The sequence below is a fragment of the Brugia malayi genome, assembly GCF_000002995.4.
Source record: "Brugia malayi strain FR3 genome assembly, contig: Bm_v4_Chr2_contig_001, whole genome shotgun sequence".
Lineage (NCBI taxonomy): Eukaryota > Metazoa > Nematoda > Chromadorea > Rhabditida > Onchocercidae > Brugia > Brugia malayi.
The window spans coordinates 8,724,311-8,742,317 of NW_025062476.1; the positions used below are offsets into that span (position 1 = coordinate 8,724,311).

The 18,007-nt window shown below is 33.7% G+C and overlaps 1 protein-coding gene across 2 annotated transcripts; it reads left to right on the plus strand.

The window, feature by feature from the left end:
- Positions 1-6,717: 6,717 nt before the first annotated feature.
- Bma-ifb-1 (cytoplasmic intermediate filament protein, putative) lies at positions 6,718-17,213 on the plus strand (the record flags this gene model as incomplete). Of its 2 annotated transcripts, none has more annotated exons than XM_043078951.1 (10): positions 6,718-6,856; positions 12,421-12,671; positions 14,157-14,278; positions 14,543-14,729; positions 14,956-15,210; positions 15,405-15,572; positions 15,772-15,950; positions 16,323-16,524; positions 16,680-16,787; positions 17,049-17,213. In XM_043078951.1, the coding sequence occupies 10 exons, from the start codon at positions 6,718-6,720 to the stop codon at positions 17,211-17,213; spliced, it is 1,776 nt and encodes a 591-aa protein (XP_042934885.1). The 2 variants fall into 2 exon arrangements, with proteins under 2 accessions (XP_042934885.1, XP_042934886.1); XM_043078952.1 differs by lacking the exon at positions 6,718-6,856 and adding an exon at positions 12,046-12,094.
- Between the last annotated feature and the right edge of the window lie 794 nt (positions 17,214-18,007).

Below are 18,007 nucleotides of genomic sequence, written 5' to 3' on the forward strand. Positions count from 1 at the left end.
TACTTAACTGAGAGTGTAATTGTAAGCCACAAATAAAATGTAAGCCACGTGGGGGATTAGTGAAAAGAAGTTTATAAACTTCACATAATTTAAAGAAATCTCAATTATTAATATCTCCATCCACTGAACTTCTCATCTGCATTTAGTGTATAACTGGTTTTTACTGTATTTCATCGGTTGTTTGTGTCACGGCTTTTTATCTGTCACAGACTTTGCCATCAAATATTTTTCATTTTTCTCTCTTCTCTCCTCCATAGAACCGGAATAAAGCTCAGCTAGGTCAGCTTCGATAAACCCTTGCAACGAGTTGAGTGTTATTTATTCCTTTCAAGAAATGAAGACTATTATTTACGAATGCACAGACTTTTAATTGATTCGGCCATTTTTAAGTATCGTTTCCAGAACGGCGCCATAAAACATGATCAGGAATTATTGGGCGGATCATTTTAAAGTCTGTTTATTTCCAAATTCGTAAAACATTATTTCAGATTTTGGAATAATTTTTCCCAAATAGGTTTCTGATTCGAGAATTTCCAAAAAAAGTTTTTCTTCAAGTCACGTCCACTCTTTCCCGATCGAGAGAGTCTATTAACCTTTCCCTATTCCATAGAGCACATGCGACTAAAGCAAAATGTTTATCACGCGTGTTTGTTGCGCGTGATGCTTTTTGTATCTTGAGCGTGTCTGCTCGTGTATGTCACTGCATGTTTGTTTAACATCTGTATGTTATATTGTGTGTGCATGTATTCGTGTGAATGTCCACAAGGAATCAGAAACACGGTTAAGAGTAGAGGGAACAATCCATGAGTCAGATGTTGCTGTGCTTTATACTGGTCGTCGCATTTTGATGAGAATCAGCTGGTCACTTTTGTTAAGCAGAGGTATAGACTAAGTTCCAACACATACGCTTTCTCTAGGCTATCTAAGCACCTTCACTCCCGAAGATAAGAATCTCACCTGGCGTACGCTCCCATTGCTAGCAGATGTCTTCCCAGCAACCCGTTCGCTCATTTTTCCGCCTCTCCTGTTTACTTGCTTTTGTATTCATTCAGCTTGCAAGAGCTGGCTGGCTGTGGTAGATGTCGCTGTTGACAATAATGATATGTTGTTAAAATGTGCATAATCTCTCTCTCTCTCTCTCTCTCTCTCCCTCCCTCTCTCTGTATATGCACTAGCGGAGCAGTCCCTTAACACATCATTCGGTGGAATGTCACTTGCCTCTTTCCAGACTATTTCCATGTTGTTCTCATCATTATTCTCATATTTTACAGGTATTCCCTTCATCCTGATCCAACTTCGCTATTTCCCTCTTCTTTCTCTGCTAGATGAATTGACACATTAGTTTTACTTTACACGGCAATAATGTCAGTATGTTCAGAAATTCCTGATGATAGTGATGGGTAATTGGGACTGATTCTCTTTAACTGACTGATAACAGCATGAAATTCCCATTACAAGTTTATGTGGAAAGTTATTAATTTTAATTGTTAAATTAGAAATTATTTGTAGAACTATGGGGAAAAATTTCCATTTTTGCAAAAATAGGAGAATTTCAGAATGACAGTTAATAGTATTTGATTGCGCCGCTTCTGTTGTTAGTTAGTTTTTCAATTTAATAATTTTTTCTTCTTATTTTTGAAGGACAAATTGTGTTTCCTTGTACAGCAAAAAGAAGAGGAGGAAGAGAGCAGAGCTTCCACTGTGTCGTAAAAGTTCAATGGCGTCAATAACTACTCTTCCTTGCCCATTTCTTCTTAGGATAGAAATGAGATGCTCATTCCTTTCTACATGCTATTTACGATATCATTCATAAGCCAGTCACTCAGTGTCAAAGATTCTGTAGATTTCCAGAGAATTTTCTCTTCCTGATGATAACACTTTTAATTTTTAATTTGATTCATTGAGGGGAAATTAGAAGTGTTTCCAAATTACAATCGAAGTCCATAGAAAACATAATTTTTAACAATAAATCTGATTTTGTAACCTGAATTTTATTCTGTTCCATTTCTAAAATTATATTATTTTACCAGGTTTTGACGATTCCTCGAGATTTTGTTTTCCTCTGAAAGAAAAGATCTTTAGCTGCTACCAAACATCTGGATCCAATAAAGTAAGAACAGATAGAATCTTGGCTATTTAGTTAAATATTTTCACATTTTATTTCTCACAATCAGAAGAAAGTATTAAATAAAGGAAAGATGTTACGATTGTTTTTAAAACACTTTTGGTTGTCACAAATGGATGGTTCGATATAATAAAAAATTAACCTGCTTCCTTCATTCCAATTTCAATACTTTTTGAATTCACTCAAACTGCTAATGAGATTCTTAAATTTTATTTTTCTTTTAATAAATTGCGAGAATTTACATTCATTTAAATTAAAGCCCTCGATCTTTCTACTTTTCTTAATCATCATTCCAATGATTAATTAATAGATAAAAAGAATAGTTAAAATTAGTACGATGTTAGCTCTTACGCTTTTTACACTATATAAGACATAAATTCGCTTTGAAAGATGTTACATATGGTCATTCCAGCAAAGATTAAGTTTATTTTAGAATTGTTGAATTCAGCCTCGAAATCTCTAAAGTGTTATTAATAGTCCTTGCTCTCAAATCTAAGTAGGTCTTGGTTGTATACTGCTGGATTGAATACTGGTACTCGTACTTATTTTAAGATGATTACAGAAGCCTAGTTATTCTTGTTATTTGTTGGAATGACCGATCTGTAGAGAAGTATGGGAACTTTGCAGTAAGTAAGTATTCGTGGATTACAGTACAATGTTCAGAGTGATGATATCCCTTGAGCCGTCTCGTAAAACCATCGTCTAGCGAAATTTGACTGAGATGAAACGTGTCACATTCAAGACTTTGTATTTCATCTTCTGTAACTGGATTTTAAGACCAACAGTAACAGAGTAAGTGTCAAGTGAAAGTGATTTATAATCACTTTGAAGGAGATATACGGTGAATTCTGAAAACATATTCAGTATAAGAAGAAACATCGAGAGTAAGTAAGGTTTAAATTTTGGCTTGTTAAACTCCATATTTATATCCTACCACGAGAGAGGTGTAAGGGAATATTCATAAGGTGTAATGACCGCGGTCAGATTCAAGTGAACACAATTAATGCTGACAAGGACGGAATATTGGATTTTATGTCTTGTTTGCGAACACAAGGAAGAACATCTTTAGGTGGGATTATTGGCCATTTTTGTTTTAAACATTGATAGGAATAAAATTTGACAAATCGGTCACTTATTTCTTAAGAAGGCTTATTGGTGCTCTGCGTTTATCAGTAGTATACTGTGGAAAGCAGAGAGAGAGATGTTATCAGTTCACTTTTAAGCATCATTGTTTGTGGGAACCACCTGTCATCTGTTTATATGGGAGATGTCGCGCTTAGCCCTCGTCTCGCATAGCAGAGTATTCTCTATGTCAAGAATATTGTGTTGCTGCTGCTGTAGCTGCAGCTGCAGTTAGTTGCTTTATGGGCAATGGCTACTGAATGTATTTGTCAGTCAATGATAACTGATTCTTTCTACCCGATTTAGATCTGTTTGTACTTGAAATAGCTATGTGCAATAATTCTAGAACCAACAAACTTCTTTATTATCTTTCTGAGAAAGACAAATGCAACTCGAATAAGTAACTATGCTGGCTAATTTTATATAATTATCTGGTATTTTTAACTCTCTGTGTTATTGCCATTAATTTTGAAAAAGTGAAGCTTTATTTGTGAAGGTGCGGAGAGTATGTTTGATGCCTTCCCAATCTCCTGCAGCATATTTTGTTCAGAACTGTGCAGTAGTACCACATACATGCACTACTTTAACTGAGCTGGACAAATCTCCCACTGTTCATTTATGCAAACATTGTGTTTTTCTCTACTTCAAAACTTGAAATGACTCGTTTAAGGGAATTTCGGTGCCTACTTTCTCTCTTTATCTCTCTCTCTCTCTCTCTCTCTGCTAAAGTTTTCCTCATTCTCTCTCTCTAAAGCAATTGGAGATGAACAAAGGGAACTTCTATTCCTTCATTTCTTGATATTTTTTTGGGGGAAAGTGCATGAAAAAGGTAAAATCAGTTCGAGAAATTTTTGAGTGAATTTGTAATATTAAAATAAAGTGACCATTCCGTGCAATAAGTATTATATATTTTCAATCAATATATAATTTTTCCATGCACATTAACGAGATTCACGAAAATCGAAGGATTCTTTGCTAGCGAAATTTCCCGAGAATAAAATTTTCCCTCACTATTTACATATACAATTCTATAGTTTTAATTCTTTGTCTTCAAACCTTAATTAAAACCAAAGTTTTCCCGCATCGAATATTAATTCACAAGTACTTCAAGCAGTTTTGGTTTTACTGCTAATAAATTCAACATTTCCAAAGTTCATGAAATCGATATATCTATGGCAAATAAAATAGAAAGGCCTTGCGTACGGGACACCATTTTCGACGATTCCTTATCATTACAGTTCGCAAGATGAGAAGCGAAATCAGTCTTTGTGGGAGTCATGCTAATTCTGAAATTTTATAATTATTATCACAGACTGTAAAACGGTTTTGGAGTGGTGCTGAGTAGTAATTAAAAAAATCTGAAGTGTATCATTTATACCTTAAATGATTTTTTGTAATTAATTTATAAGCGGTGTTTTTTGCATGATAGTAGTCACTTTCATGCACGGGAATGATTTGTACCTTTCTGTATCGGGCTGTCAGTCTTGAACAAATCATTTTTTCTTTTATTAAATAACTGTTTGGACGCGAAGAATGATCCAGAAGATTCTTGATATGTGCACATTTCAAGAGCTTAGATCAAGTATTCTCAATCAACTTTCTCCTTTTAGTTCTATTGTATTTTCCAAGATGAATGGGCCAAACATATATTACCATTATCTGCCAAAAGAACTACAAAAGTGAATGAATGACTATTATCATTATGGTAAATTTGGTAGGCTGACTGAAAGGTCGTTGTTCAATGTGCTTTTGTGGAATGTTTGCTTCATGAATATGCTAAAATTACTTGAAGTAGAGAAAGTCAATTGAGGCCTCGAATCTTTACTGCTTCACCTCATATTCTCCCTTCGTAGGATTCATAAAAAGTTTTAATTTTGATGTCATTTCCACTTCTGATCAGATGTTCGTCTACACTTTTTGCTCAGTAATTCTCACTTAAGATCGCTCAAATTGTTCTATGGACATGCATAGAGCTTCGTACATTTAAGAAACAGTGAGGGAAGTTTGAATATGTTTCCACAGTCAGAAATTAAGTAAATTGCTCTTATTATCGCACAGAATTTATTGAAAACAGAAAGACGAAATATGCAGGATTCTGTTTTTTACAACAATTATCATTTTTCATGTTGTGAAATTTGTAGCTGATCTGTTAAGATCTCAAATGCCATCATCTTGTTACGGATTTCATAGCAGTCGTAAGATGGGTAGTTCAATAACTGAATATTACTCATTCGCTTAATAATATTTGTCTCTTCTCTGTTATCATAACATTATTAGTTGAAGAATTCACATCTGCACCCTTTTGTTGTTGAAGCATATTCTAATCAAAAGTGCAATGCCAAAAATAATGTATACGGTAGTTCTATCAGAAGAAGCGGTGTAGTCGAGCAGTAGAAAACTCGAAGTGATTTGCATAATTTTTGTAACTAGTTAGTCACCGATATATAGTAACATATGTTGTCTCTTATTATAGTCACACGAATTACCTATTTTCCGTAAATAAGAATTTCAGTGTTAATATTTCTTTTATTTATTCCAGCACAAAATTATTCGTCGACTCCAAAGAACGTTTTGTTCTTTGATGATACTGAACAGACATATATATAATAATTCGAGTGAAGCAGGTGTTTGAGATTTATTCCCGATTATTGCTGATTCTTTAGTACTTCTAGCTGAAGATTTTATAAAACTCTTTAAGAATAAAACCGCTGAACAACTTATTCTCTTATCTTTCCTGATGGATTTATCCGTTTATTAAAGAAATAGATTGACGTAACCGCATGTTTGCTGCTATAAGATGTACCAGACTTCTGGATCGAGTCGAGTAATTCATACTTCCATATGCAATGTCCATCTGTGTTACACTTTTGCATGTGAAAAGCCTAAGACTTCTATTTCCTCACTAGTTCACCTGCTGCTGTGAATGTTTGCATTAAAAAGATGAAAGCTACGTTGTATTCATTGCAGGAGTTGCTTGGTCATAATTGTTAATACAACCGAATTATTTGTCATATGAAATATTTGACCAGTTTGAATCAATGCTCATTTTTATGCTTAATCTCATTATTCGCATCAATCCTACATACATACATATTTCCATTTCATTATAACTGTTAATTCAGCGTAACAGCCTGACGTTTAATAAAATTTTTATCGCAAATCTCATATTCGTCCTTCAAATGGTGTTTTTTTTTTTTTCGAATTTCCTTACTGAGATGGATGTATGCATTTCGTGTAGGATAGTTTTTTATGGTTTAACAAATTTGTGAACATCAAAAATCCACATAATTTGAATGTTGCGCTGTTCCATTCGTCTCGTACATTTATCTTTTATCGCACCGCGTTATGTTTCGTTTTCTAACTTAAAATTTGCATGAAACATCATTTCAGTGTGAGCTTCCAATTGTTGTTGAGAAATTCTTACTTCTCTCAGTTATCTGAAAATTTAAAAGGAAGAGACGAAGGACGAAATGTCATCCTCAAAACAAAGTGCTGAAAGCGAATATGAAATCGCTTATCGTTCCACTATTCAGCCGCGTACAGCGGTACGTACTCAGAGCCGACAATCCGGAAACTACAGTAGTGGTACGGTGGTCGGCGGAGGCGGCGGTAAGGCTATTTTTCTAGGATTTTATGCAGACGCTGACAAATTATCGTAAGGCATGAACTGTAGGAAGGAAATGCCGGAAATGACGCATCGTGCCTTTCAGATAGATTGGTTGAAAAACGAATCAATATTTGGCCATCTTTTTTTATCGAAATGAGATATCCATATTCTGTCAAGGCATAGTTCTATACAAAATTTTTTTGCTTGAATTCTCCCATTATAGCATTTAGAAAATGAAAAAAAAAAAAAAGAAATATTTGTATTCTTCATTGTCCGAAAGAAGGTATTTAAAGCTTAATTGCATGGCTGCTGTGACAGTTTGAAAATTGTATTTGATGCTTCCCTCTCTTCTAAGATGCACTCCAGTTCTATTGTGATTCAATCGCGATTTTTATAGAAAGTGAGGATTTGGATCATTTGAATTAATTGAAGAATTTATTGCACCTACTACATTTCATTTTAGAGTTTAAATGCATTTGATATAAATGAAACTGAGCTATGGAATAGACATGTATATATAAAGTTGGAAATAGGAATATACGTGTAGAATTGATTATCTTAAAATTGAAGATTACCATATGAGAACGATATCTGGAAGTCTTTACGTTAGTGAAAAGACGATAAAAGAACTGAATGAAAGTTAGTCCGGAAAATTGCATTCTGATCATATAAGTGAATTACAAAAACAGTTAAGCAGGTGTACAGAAATACTATAATTTTATTTTGTTCTCAGACTAACTTCGTTGTCTTTGAAAGAAAGTACTTTTAAACTTTTCATTTCCGTTAATTAATGTTCTCTGGTAAGCTCACTAAATTCTTATTCTCATCACAAATTGAACTAACAATGGAGCTATTCCTCTTAAATTGTTATCATTCCAAAAAGGCATACTTTTGTTTATTCCTGATGTATTTGAAGGTTTTTTTCTAATATGCGGAGGCTTACTAAACAATTAAAATATATTTGATGAACGTTAAACTTCATTAACATTATTAAGGGCATCAGTACCAGTTTAGTTGCTTGCCAGAATTAGTGATTACAGTGATTACTTTTTTGAGCTACAAAAAGAGAGAAGATTTGTTCTAAACAAAATTTTCGACGGATCTAAAACTTATATCAGTTTAAAATATCAGAAGTCTTTCCTGCTACTACTTTTCCTCTTTATTTATGTTTTCGTAACATATCACACTGAATACCGGGCAAACACATACTAAAAGCGTCTGTATAGTTCGTAAAAAAGAGTTGTGTTGGCTTTTGCTCAATAATGAAAGAATTAATTAATAGTAGATACTGCTGCTGATAGATGAACTATCCTTGCACTATTCAATATAGCATTGGTCAGATTTACACAGCATTGATCTTATCAATAAATTCGGTTCCAGATGTTAATTTTTAAAGAATATTTGAAGGAATTCAAAATAAATATATCGTTTACTAAATGATTAAAGGAAATGGCCTTCAATAAAGATTGGAGAAAAAATTCACAGCTTTGTCGGAAAATTAATGAACTCGAAAATAATCAATTTTTTATCGAATGGCACCATTGCACTATTTTAACCTTCTCGTTGTACAGTACTTTTAGTTACGGAGTTTTTTGCTTTCCATTACATCAATATATAGTCCTCACATTATGCATAAGTAGTTACTTTGCATTAAATGCTAATTTCTTGCGGGACACTACGGAAATACCATTTTTCAAGGTATATACTTCCGTTTTTTCGATCTTTTCTGAAAATCGTTGAGTCAGGAGTCCTCATCTTTCCAGTGAATTAACTAAATGGCATTCGACAAGCCTCTCGGAAACAAAGTAAAAGGGAAGTAGAAGACTGGAGGGCAACATATCAGCGATAAGTGATAAAGAAGCAGCGATACTTGATTGAGTGCTGGAAATAATAGAATATTTGGGGAAATTGATCCATTTTCTATAAAAAAGAAGTGTTGTCTCATAGTGTAGTGTATGTGGTTGCTGATTGATTATCATCTATACATGCAAGGTGAAGAAAGATTGGAAAAGGAACGAAAGGAATTTGAGGAAATAAAAAAAATTACAGGGAGCATAAGGAAGCTGCACGTCTAAGATGTCATGAAATGATTAAAATATCAATATCAAAGTTGTTGTAATATCAGTATCAGAAAGTAGCCGTATGCAACCCATCCCCAGTTTACTGACAATATCGCCTGCACGACATTTCAGCACCATTGGAAATATTCGTTTTATGAATGTATATGAATAAACGAATATGAATATATATAAATAAGCGAAGTGCATTTTGTTTTGTCGAAATCATCGTTCCACTTTGCCCGTATCACATTCTTTCTATGTCTCCCAAAAGCATCATAGACGAATGTTGTTGTAACCTCACGTGGGAACGGTCATGATCTTACCCATAACGATCGTTGATGGTTTTATTTGTGAGGTAAGACTGGCTGAGTGGAAGGCAGAGAACGAATTATTTTATCTGATAAAAGTTTCATTCGATTAGTCTTAACGCCATCTTTGAGATGTTTTCTGGTCTAATGATATGAGATATACTTATTTTTTTTGTTTCATCTGGAAATATTCAATTTGACATCTTTTACTATTATAATTTAGATTAAATTGATCTTTTAAAATAGCTCATCCGAAATATTTCTAGGACATTGAAGTTGAAAGTATCTTCAAAAAGGCGTAGTGAAAATTGACACTTATAATTGTATTCTCTTTGGAAGTAGTTGAGGAAAGTGGATAGAAAACGGTTGCAAATGAACTCAGCAAAGGAATTTTATCAGAATTTCTTTTTTTGTTGATTTTTTCTCATATTATTGTCCCCTTTTTTGATTATAGTTTTTTTCAACAAAAGTTCAAGTACATTTTAAACAATCAGTGTTTATTTACTGCTTTCTCTACTAGATAGACATTTTTTATGCGACAAAATCTCATTTGATTTGAATATTGCATTCTTAACGTGAGATGAATATTCCAGTATTGCTTCAAATAATTTGTTTAAAACGGTTTAGCTTTGTTTGCAAAGATTTAAGTTTTCCGAATTTGTTTTTCCAAAAAAAAAAGGTTTAAAACAAAAATTTGTTTTTTTTTTTTTTTAAACATAAGGTTCCGAATGTACTGACTGGCATGGAAAATTTCCCGCTGATTTCATCGTGCGCTCTCAATAGAACTAGGATCGGGAATTTAAGCGCAATACTTACATTTGACTAGATTTTCGAATAATTTATGTTGCTGTTTTGCTTCATCCTTTTTATAAATAGAGCATACGTAGTCTAATTCCAAGAAGTGACTCTTTTTCAAAAAGATGAGTCATTTTCTTTTTGAGAAGATTTGATAAATGATTTTGAAAGACTTGTTCTAATTGAAAACATTATTTTTCAGAACCACACAAAATTAATGATGACTAAGAGGTTTATGATATTCCAAAAGTTGACAATTAATGCCTTTTTTACTGCTTAAACTATTTGGCAAATAGATACCGATGTAAAAGGTAATTGCATCTCATTGGATCTCTTCTGAACTGACGAACATAAACCACGGAGTACAGATATGAGACAGCTTGTCGTATATTTGTTGAATGGATTCAGCAACACTTAGTGCAAATATGGAACGATGATATCTTGCACTGTTCGATCGAAATCTCTCAGATTATTGCATCGATGATTCACCTTCTGTCTAATTGTCGCTATCTACTGGATTGCCAGTAGGTGTCCACGGCAGCTGTCCTCCTGCAGTTATTCTGACAATAAGTTACTGAACATTAGGCACGCAATCTTGCACAATTAATAGTTACTTTAAAACATGCAAGTGGTATAGATACAAACACACATACACATAGAGAGAGAGGAATGATTGCGCCCCAACAGAATGATATATATGAGAGGGTTACGCATACAAGGACAGGTAGATGACACGTAGATTCTGCCTTGTTGACACTAACCGATGATGGGGTCTTTCTGTGCTGCTATGAAACTGCCAGTTGTTTATTATAACGTGCTGCTGATATTATTTATAGAGTTGTCTTCGATAAAATTCCATTTATTTTAACAAGTAACCTTATACAGACTAACCTAGCTGAGATTAGCTTAGATCAGTTAATTCAAATTAGTCGAATATATTGATCAGACTGCATGATTTAAAGCAAATAATCGAATAATTAACATTGATTTGAATTTTCGCGCAATATTTTATCAAATCATCTCAAGTCTAAACACTTAGAACTAAGTAAGCAAAGTCACGTCAACTAAAATCTTTATCATATTCACTTCCATCATTTAAATTACTCTAGAGATAAGTGCTATATTAGCATACTTTAACCTAAATATATTACATTTGTTTCGCAGAAGCCATTGAAAATCTAATCGTTCTATTCAATATCTTTCAATCATCAGTTCAAAGATGTCCTGATAAGACTGATAAGGTCATGGGAAGAAAGGTAGGAGCGGAATAGAAATGATTGCGGTGTATGAATTGTCCATGCGTGTGCGTCTGCGTGTGCATTCGTGAATGTATGTGTATATATGCGTGCATTTATTCCTGTGTGTCAGTAGTCATGTATCGGCATTCTCGTTCTTATCATCAGTTAGTGTCACATAACACACAAGAATTGCTGAGCAGAATTCTCGATGTGGTCGTTGGTGATAGTAGCAGTGGTTCAGTGGTTGGTAACTTTTTCTACCACCAATCAGTAATGTTATTTTAAAGCCAATTACATCATTATTACCATCTCTATTACTACCTTCAGTAGTATGTCGACTATTGAACATCTGGAGCGAGATTTTTGATTGCAGATGGATTCTGCTAGGCGTTGATGGAATTTAAATTAATGAATCATCAGAAAGTGTCGGCTTGTTGTAGAATCCCCCTCCACTAAAAAAAAAAAAAAAAAAAAACTAAATAAATAATTGCTAATACCTTGCTTAAATGAATGAGTCATAGTTTTCAAGCTGGTATACGCGAGCAGTTTAAATAGTGTCAGAAGAGTATATTTTTTAAAGATCTGTGAGTTTATCTTAGGTCGAAGTGAAATGTATTTGTCGATTCTCATCTCTTCGATCTCACTTTTTCTTCTAATTTTGCTTATTTTATAGTGAGGGATAGTGAGGGAAACTTACTTGTGCTTGTGATATTCAAATTTACTATTTGACCAGTTCCTGTTACTATTAATCTGCTGTCATCACATTCTGTAGTTATATTCAAAGAGAATAATGATGTATTCAAGTGACACAATTCGGTCGTTACCTGGAGCCAGTGGAGGTGAGTTAATTAACAATGAATAGAAAGTAGACTCTTTATGCTTTAATAAAAGCGTAAATTCGGGATTTTCTTAATTTTTAGAATGCTCCAAAAATGCACAATTGTTTGATATATTTTCATATCGAACTTCCATCTGTGTTTGTTTTCCAATTATGAATGAATGCACTGAGCTTCTTGAAGATTTAATTTCCATAGCAATCCTTAGCATTCTTTATACGGAAAATGCAGATATTGTTTATTGGAGTAAAAGCTTCTAGATTTGCTTACTTCTCTACCAGAAGCCAGATTCTATCGAATTCAACTTTGATTCATTTTAAAAGGTTTAGGTCGAGTGCTAAAAATGGTCACCGAGATGGGTTCAGCATCTATTGGCGGTATTAGTCCAGCGTTGAGCGCAAATGCCGCAAAATCATTCCTTGAAGCAACCGATAAAGAAAAAAAGGAAATGCAAGGACTAAATGACAGGCTTGGAAATTATATTGATCGGGTGAAAAAACTGGAGGAACAGAATAGAAAACTGGTTGCTGATCTCGAAGAGTTGCGTGGTCGATGGGGAAAAGATACCAGTGAAATCAAGGTAAATTTTGTAAAATATCCATGCAATCGAAAAGTAGTAAAAAAAAAAAGTGCGTCTTATGGAAATCCAGAAATAGCTGGATGAATCTTTTGTCTAAGAGCGATTTTCACTCGAAGGAATATTCTTCAGAAATATCCTTCAGAAATGAAGTTAACTTAGATGTCACTTCGTTACAAGCGAAAAAGGATCGTTTGCTTGGAAGGTTTCGTTTATTTAAATCAGCCCGAACTTTTTTGTTTTCATTAATATACAATATGAGAAGCGAGGGTGATATGCCGTATATGGTTGGTACTTTAGTGTTGTCAGCAGCAACCACCATGTTTCTGTATCATTTTAGTTAAAGTCAGTACTTTTACTCGTAGTTAAAAAAACTTAGTGGAACTATTTGGTATTGTCAAAATATTCATTAGCATTAAAAATAATGGCTGAAAACTAAAGAATCTTTTAATACGTTTATTTTATTTAAAAACGAAAATTAACGAAAGTTAACGCTGAAATTTTAAGTTTCCAAAAACTCCATTGAGCAGTAAAAATTTTTCAAAAATACGAAATGTTCTGTAATGCGTGTGGGAAGATTGACACTGTCGGAGAATTCATTTAAAAGACAACATATGTGCTGAGAGATTGAAGAAATATGGAACATTTACGTATGTGTGGAGAGGTTTTGCAAAGGATTTTGAAGTACACATGGTGGCAACGTCATAATCTTTAGAATATTTTTTAGAAAAATATTTTACCCTTCTATAAGATCTTGTTCTAGAAGATTTAAACTTTTTCAAAGGTTGTGATTCGTTTCTTTCTAATTTCTTGGGTTTTATCAAAGCTTTATCAACTTTCTAGAAGTGTTTTTGTTCGAAAATGCTTAGCTTTTGATAATATTAACTAACGGAAGTGAAAATTTCATGTAGAATTGGAAAAAGTAAGGCAGATAGGATGAGAGAGAAGGCATGGAAGATGTCGTCGGATCATTGTGGTACACCCATTAAAGTAATATATTTAAGCTGTGTTTAATGGATTACAGTTGACAGTAGTCATGACCAGCTAATTAACTCAGGAGCTTTTCACGATTGTGCTCCGCTTCGTTTAGGATTACCCAAGACACTAATTTACTATCATGGATTATTGTTGAGCATTTAACATCCATATCTCTTACATGAACTTTCTGGTACTTTTATTTGATGTTTTTCCTGAAATTTTATTTGATTTCAAAAAAAAAACAACAATTACTTAAAAATTGATTCTACCGAGACATTACATTTTTCTTTAGTTATGGTTAGCACAGTATGTTCTGATAATTTGCTATTACTTTTTCAGGAAAAATTAGATTTTATAACACTGATGTACTTTTTAAAGACCGAGATTCATCGTTACAAATGTAATACTGAAGAGGAGTAGTTAAGTTATCATCGAGTAATCGCTCGCTTAGATATAATAGAGTCAACAAAAAGTGAAATTTTTGTAAAAAGAAGCAACGATTCTTTTCAGATACAGTACTCAGACTCATTACGTGATGCTCGGAAAGAGATTGATGATGGTGCAAGACGGAAGGCTGAAATTGATGTCAAAGTAGCACGGCTCAGAGATGACCTTGCGGAAATTCGTAGCCGGTTCGTAGCTCTCTTAAACTATAACTTGGTGTCTATTAAGAAATAAAAAAGATCACCGATGACAGTTCTCTTAAAAAATTTAAGGAAAGAAAAAAGAAATGTCCTACCTTCCTCCTTTAACTATTATATATATTGAAGTCAAATCATAAAAATATTGCAAAAGTGTCGTTGGTAAGTTAGAAATGCTCTAGCTACACTCTCTACAAATCATTTTTGATTTAATTTCATTTTTCATTTTCAAGCGTAATTGTACTTTTATTTTAGCTATGAAGACGTCCAGCATCGTCGTGAGAACGATCGCGAAAAGATTAACCAGTGGCAACATGCAATTGATGACGCTCAAAGTGAACTGGAAATGCTCCGAGCTCGTTGGCGTCAGCTGACAGATGAAGAGAAACGGTTAAACGGTGATAATGCTCGCATATGGGAGGAACTTCAAAAAGCTCGTAATGTGAGTAGTTTGATGCTTCTCGGGATCTCATTGGACTGGCAGAAATGGATTCATAGTACATACAACGATGACCTCAATTCGGGTTAGAACAATGTCCACAACTGAAGTGAAAAGGCGAAATTTATGAATCCAAAAAGTATTCTTTACTCAGTCCGATGTTTTTTCTCCTGATTACTTTTCGAATTTTTTGTTGAAATTTCAATTTAGTTAAAAAGAGAGATTATAGGATCTGGATGAAGAAACCTTAGGACGAATTGATTTCCAAAATCAAGTACAAACGCTAATGGAAGAATTGGAATTTTTGAGACGTGTACATGAGCAGGAGGTTAAGGAGCTGCAAGCTCTATTAGCTCAAGCTCCAGCTGATACTCGTGAATTCTTTAAAAATGAACTCGCTCTAGCTATTCGTGATATTAAGGATGAATATGATTACATTGCTAAACAAGGAAAGCAAGATATGGAAAGCTGGTATAAATTGAAGGTATAAATTTCTTGTGAGAACTATGTATCAAGCAACTGAACTTCATAGCTAGTTTAGAATCGAAGGCATAAACTTGTCATCACTGCATCTTTGTTGAATAAAATAATTAAGATGTTGAGGTAGAGCAATCTCCGAAGTTTCTGTATTGAACTCTTAAGTTAAACATGTTTTTTTGATGATTGTCATGATCTTAGGTGTCAGAGGTGCAAGGCACTGCAAATCGTGCCAACATTGAAGCAAATTATCAGCGTGAAGAGGTGAAACGAATGCGCGATAATATTGGTGATCTTCGTGGTAAACTCGGTGACCTTGAAGCCAAAAATGCGTTGCTTGAAAAGGAAGTACAAAGCTTGAATAATCAGGTATGGTGACTGTTACAATAAAATGACAATTACTATCAAGTTTAAATCTTTTCCAAACACACTACAATGACAGATCTTCCATAGTTTCATAAAAGCTCAATCATTTTGACATAACTTGGGAATTAGACATTTGAACATGATCGCTAAAGTTTTGCTGTTTTTTATTTTCTGTCCGAATTCATATCGCCAGGAATTATAGCTCAATGACGATCAGAGACAATACGAAGCAGCTTTAAACGATCGCGATGCAACTCTTCGTCGTATGCGTGAGGAATGCCAAACATTGGTGGCTGAATTACAAGCACTGCTTGATACCAAGCAAATGCTAGATGCTGAAATTGCTATTTATCGGAAGATGCTAGAGGGTGAGGAGAGTCGGTAAGTGTCATTCACCAGTATTTCGCTGTCTCAATCACTTAAATTAAAAAAAAAAATTTCAGAAACTGAAAATTTCAGAATTCCGTTTCTCTCTAGATATTTAGACCCTCCAAGTTCCTAATTTTATATTTACAAATATTATACCAGTGATTTTTTAGTTAGGAACTAGGAACATTTAAATCGATAAGTTAAACAGTTGACTACAAGTATCTTGATCTTTCCAATGAAAGGTTTTTAATAAAAACTGAAACAGCTCCATTTATATAAATGAGGTAACTCCAAATTCCTCCAAAAACGAAATTTCAAAGGACAAATTGTGTGATAAATGCAACTATTTACTGTTTTTGCGTTTAAGTATCTATGACATTTCAGTGTTGGTCTCCGTCAAATGGTTGAACAAGTGGTGAAGACACATTCATTACAGCAGCAAGAAGATACGGATTCGACACGTAGCGTACGTGGTGAAGTTTCTACTAAGACAACATTCCAGCGCTCAGCTAAAGGGAATGTTACTATTGCTGAATGTGATCCAAACGGAAAATTCATCATGCTTGAGAACAGTCACAGAAGCAAGGTAAGTACTTATTAGTTCAAAAGATTCCAGAAACATCAATCTTTGATTCTAATTAATATTTATCATGAACGCCTGCTGCTTTAAGAAATTTCCCAGTCTACCAAAATAGATCTTCCAGACTTTGAAGAGGCAACCGTCTTTCTCATTCATTTCAGGATGAAAATCTTGGTGAGCATAAACTCCGAAGGAAACTTGACAATCGCCGAGAAATTGTTTACATTATTCCACCGAATACAGTTTTGAAAGCTGGACGTACAATGAAGGTATATATATATATATATATATATATATATATATATATATATATATATATAACATACATTCATGAGCATTCGGACAGTGTGCTCAGCTATGGTGGAAAAAAGATTCCATTTCTTAGCTGTCCTATAAGTTCGAGAATTTTGTTTCATAAATAGAGATGAGTTATATAAGTTAACCATGTGTTAGCCTAGAATTTGTAGAAATGAATTGTTCTAAAATTGGATAAATCAATTTTTGCAACTAATAAATTTCCGTCTTGCTAGATTTGGGCACGTGATCAAGGAGGTATACACAGTCCACCGGAATCGTTGGTGTACGATGGCGAAAATACGTGGGGTATTGGTGCAAACGTTGTTACGACTCTGATCAACAAAGATGGTGACGAACGTGCAACACATACGCAGAAAACAATACAAACAGGACAATAAAAATCCCCCTTTTCCCATCAAAGAATGCCCACCTTGCGAATTTTTCACAGTATTTTTGAAAAATTAATATTTAAGTAAATTTCAAAAATATCCCAGACTTAAAAATATTTTTTCTGCATAAGTCATATTTTGCTAACTTTTTTTGACAGATCACACTTTTAAGAGTTGCCGTTTCTCTTGGCTCTGGAAAAACTACTTAGTTTTGAACTTCTTGTTATAATACGTTAGCATTCATCATATTTAAGAATTAATAATAGTTAGATTAAATAAGGTTAAATAATCCCGATAACTTCTGAACTTTTTCAAGGCTACACCGTTACAACGTATCTTTAGTGGGAGTTTCACGTCATATTTTGAGAATTTCTTTTAAGGACTATTCAAGGAAATTTGTCACTATTATTACGCTGCCAATAATTTCATTTTTTTTACCATACTACGACTCAACTTTGTATGTTTTTTTACTGTCCTTGGCTATTAAACTATGTTTCTTCTTTTTCATAATTTGTTCCTCCTTTTACATCCGATGTTCCTAATGTATTTTCTTACAGCAGGCGTTCCTAATCTCTTATGGTGCAGTCTCTGAATTTTATCCCCTAAAAAATTATGTTATTTCATTATTTCACCATGCTTAAAACTACCGAAGGATGAAGATAAAATTGATTGAAATATGTCTGACACACCGTCTCATGAAAATTTTATTCAATTTAACCACAACACATTACAAATATGCTTATAAGTTCGTAATATTTGCTTATGAATATGAGATGAGGAATACTATTAATAAAAAATAGAAA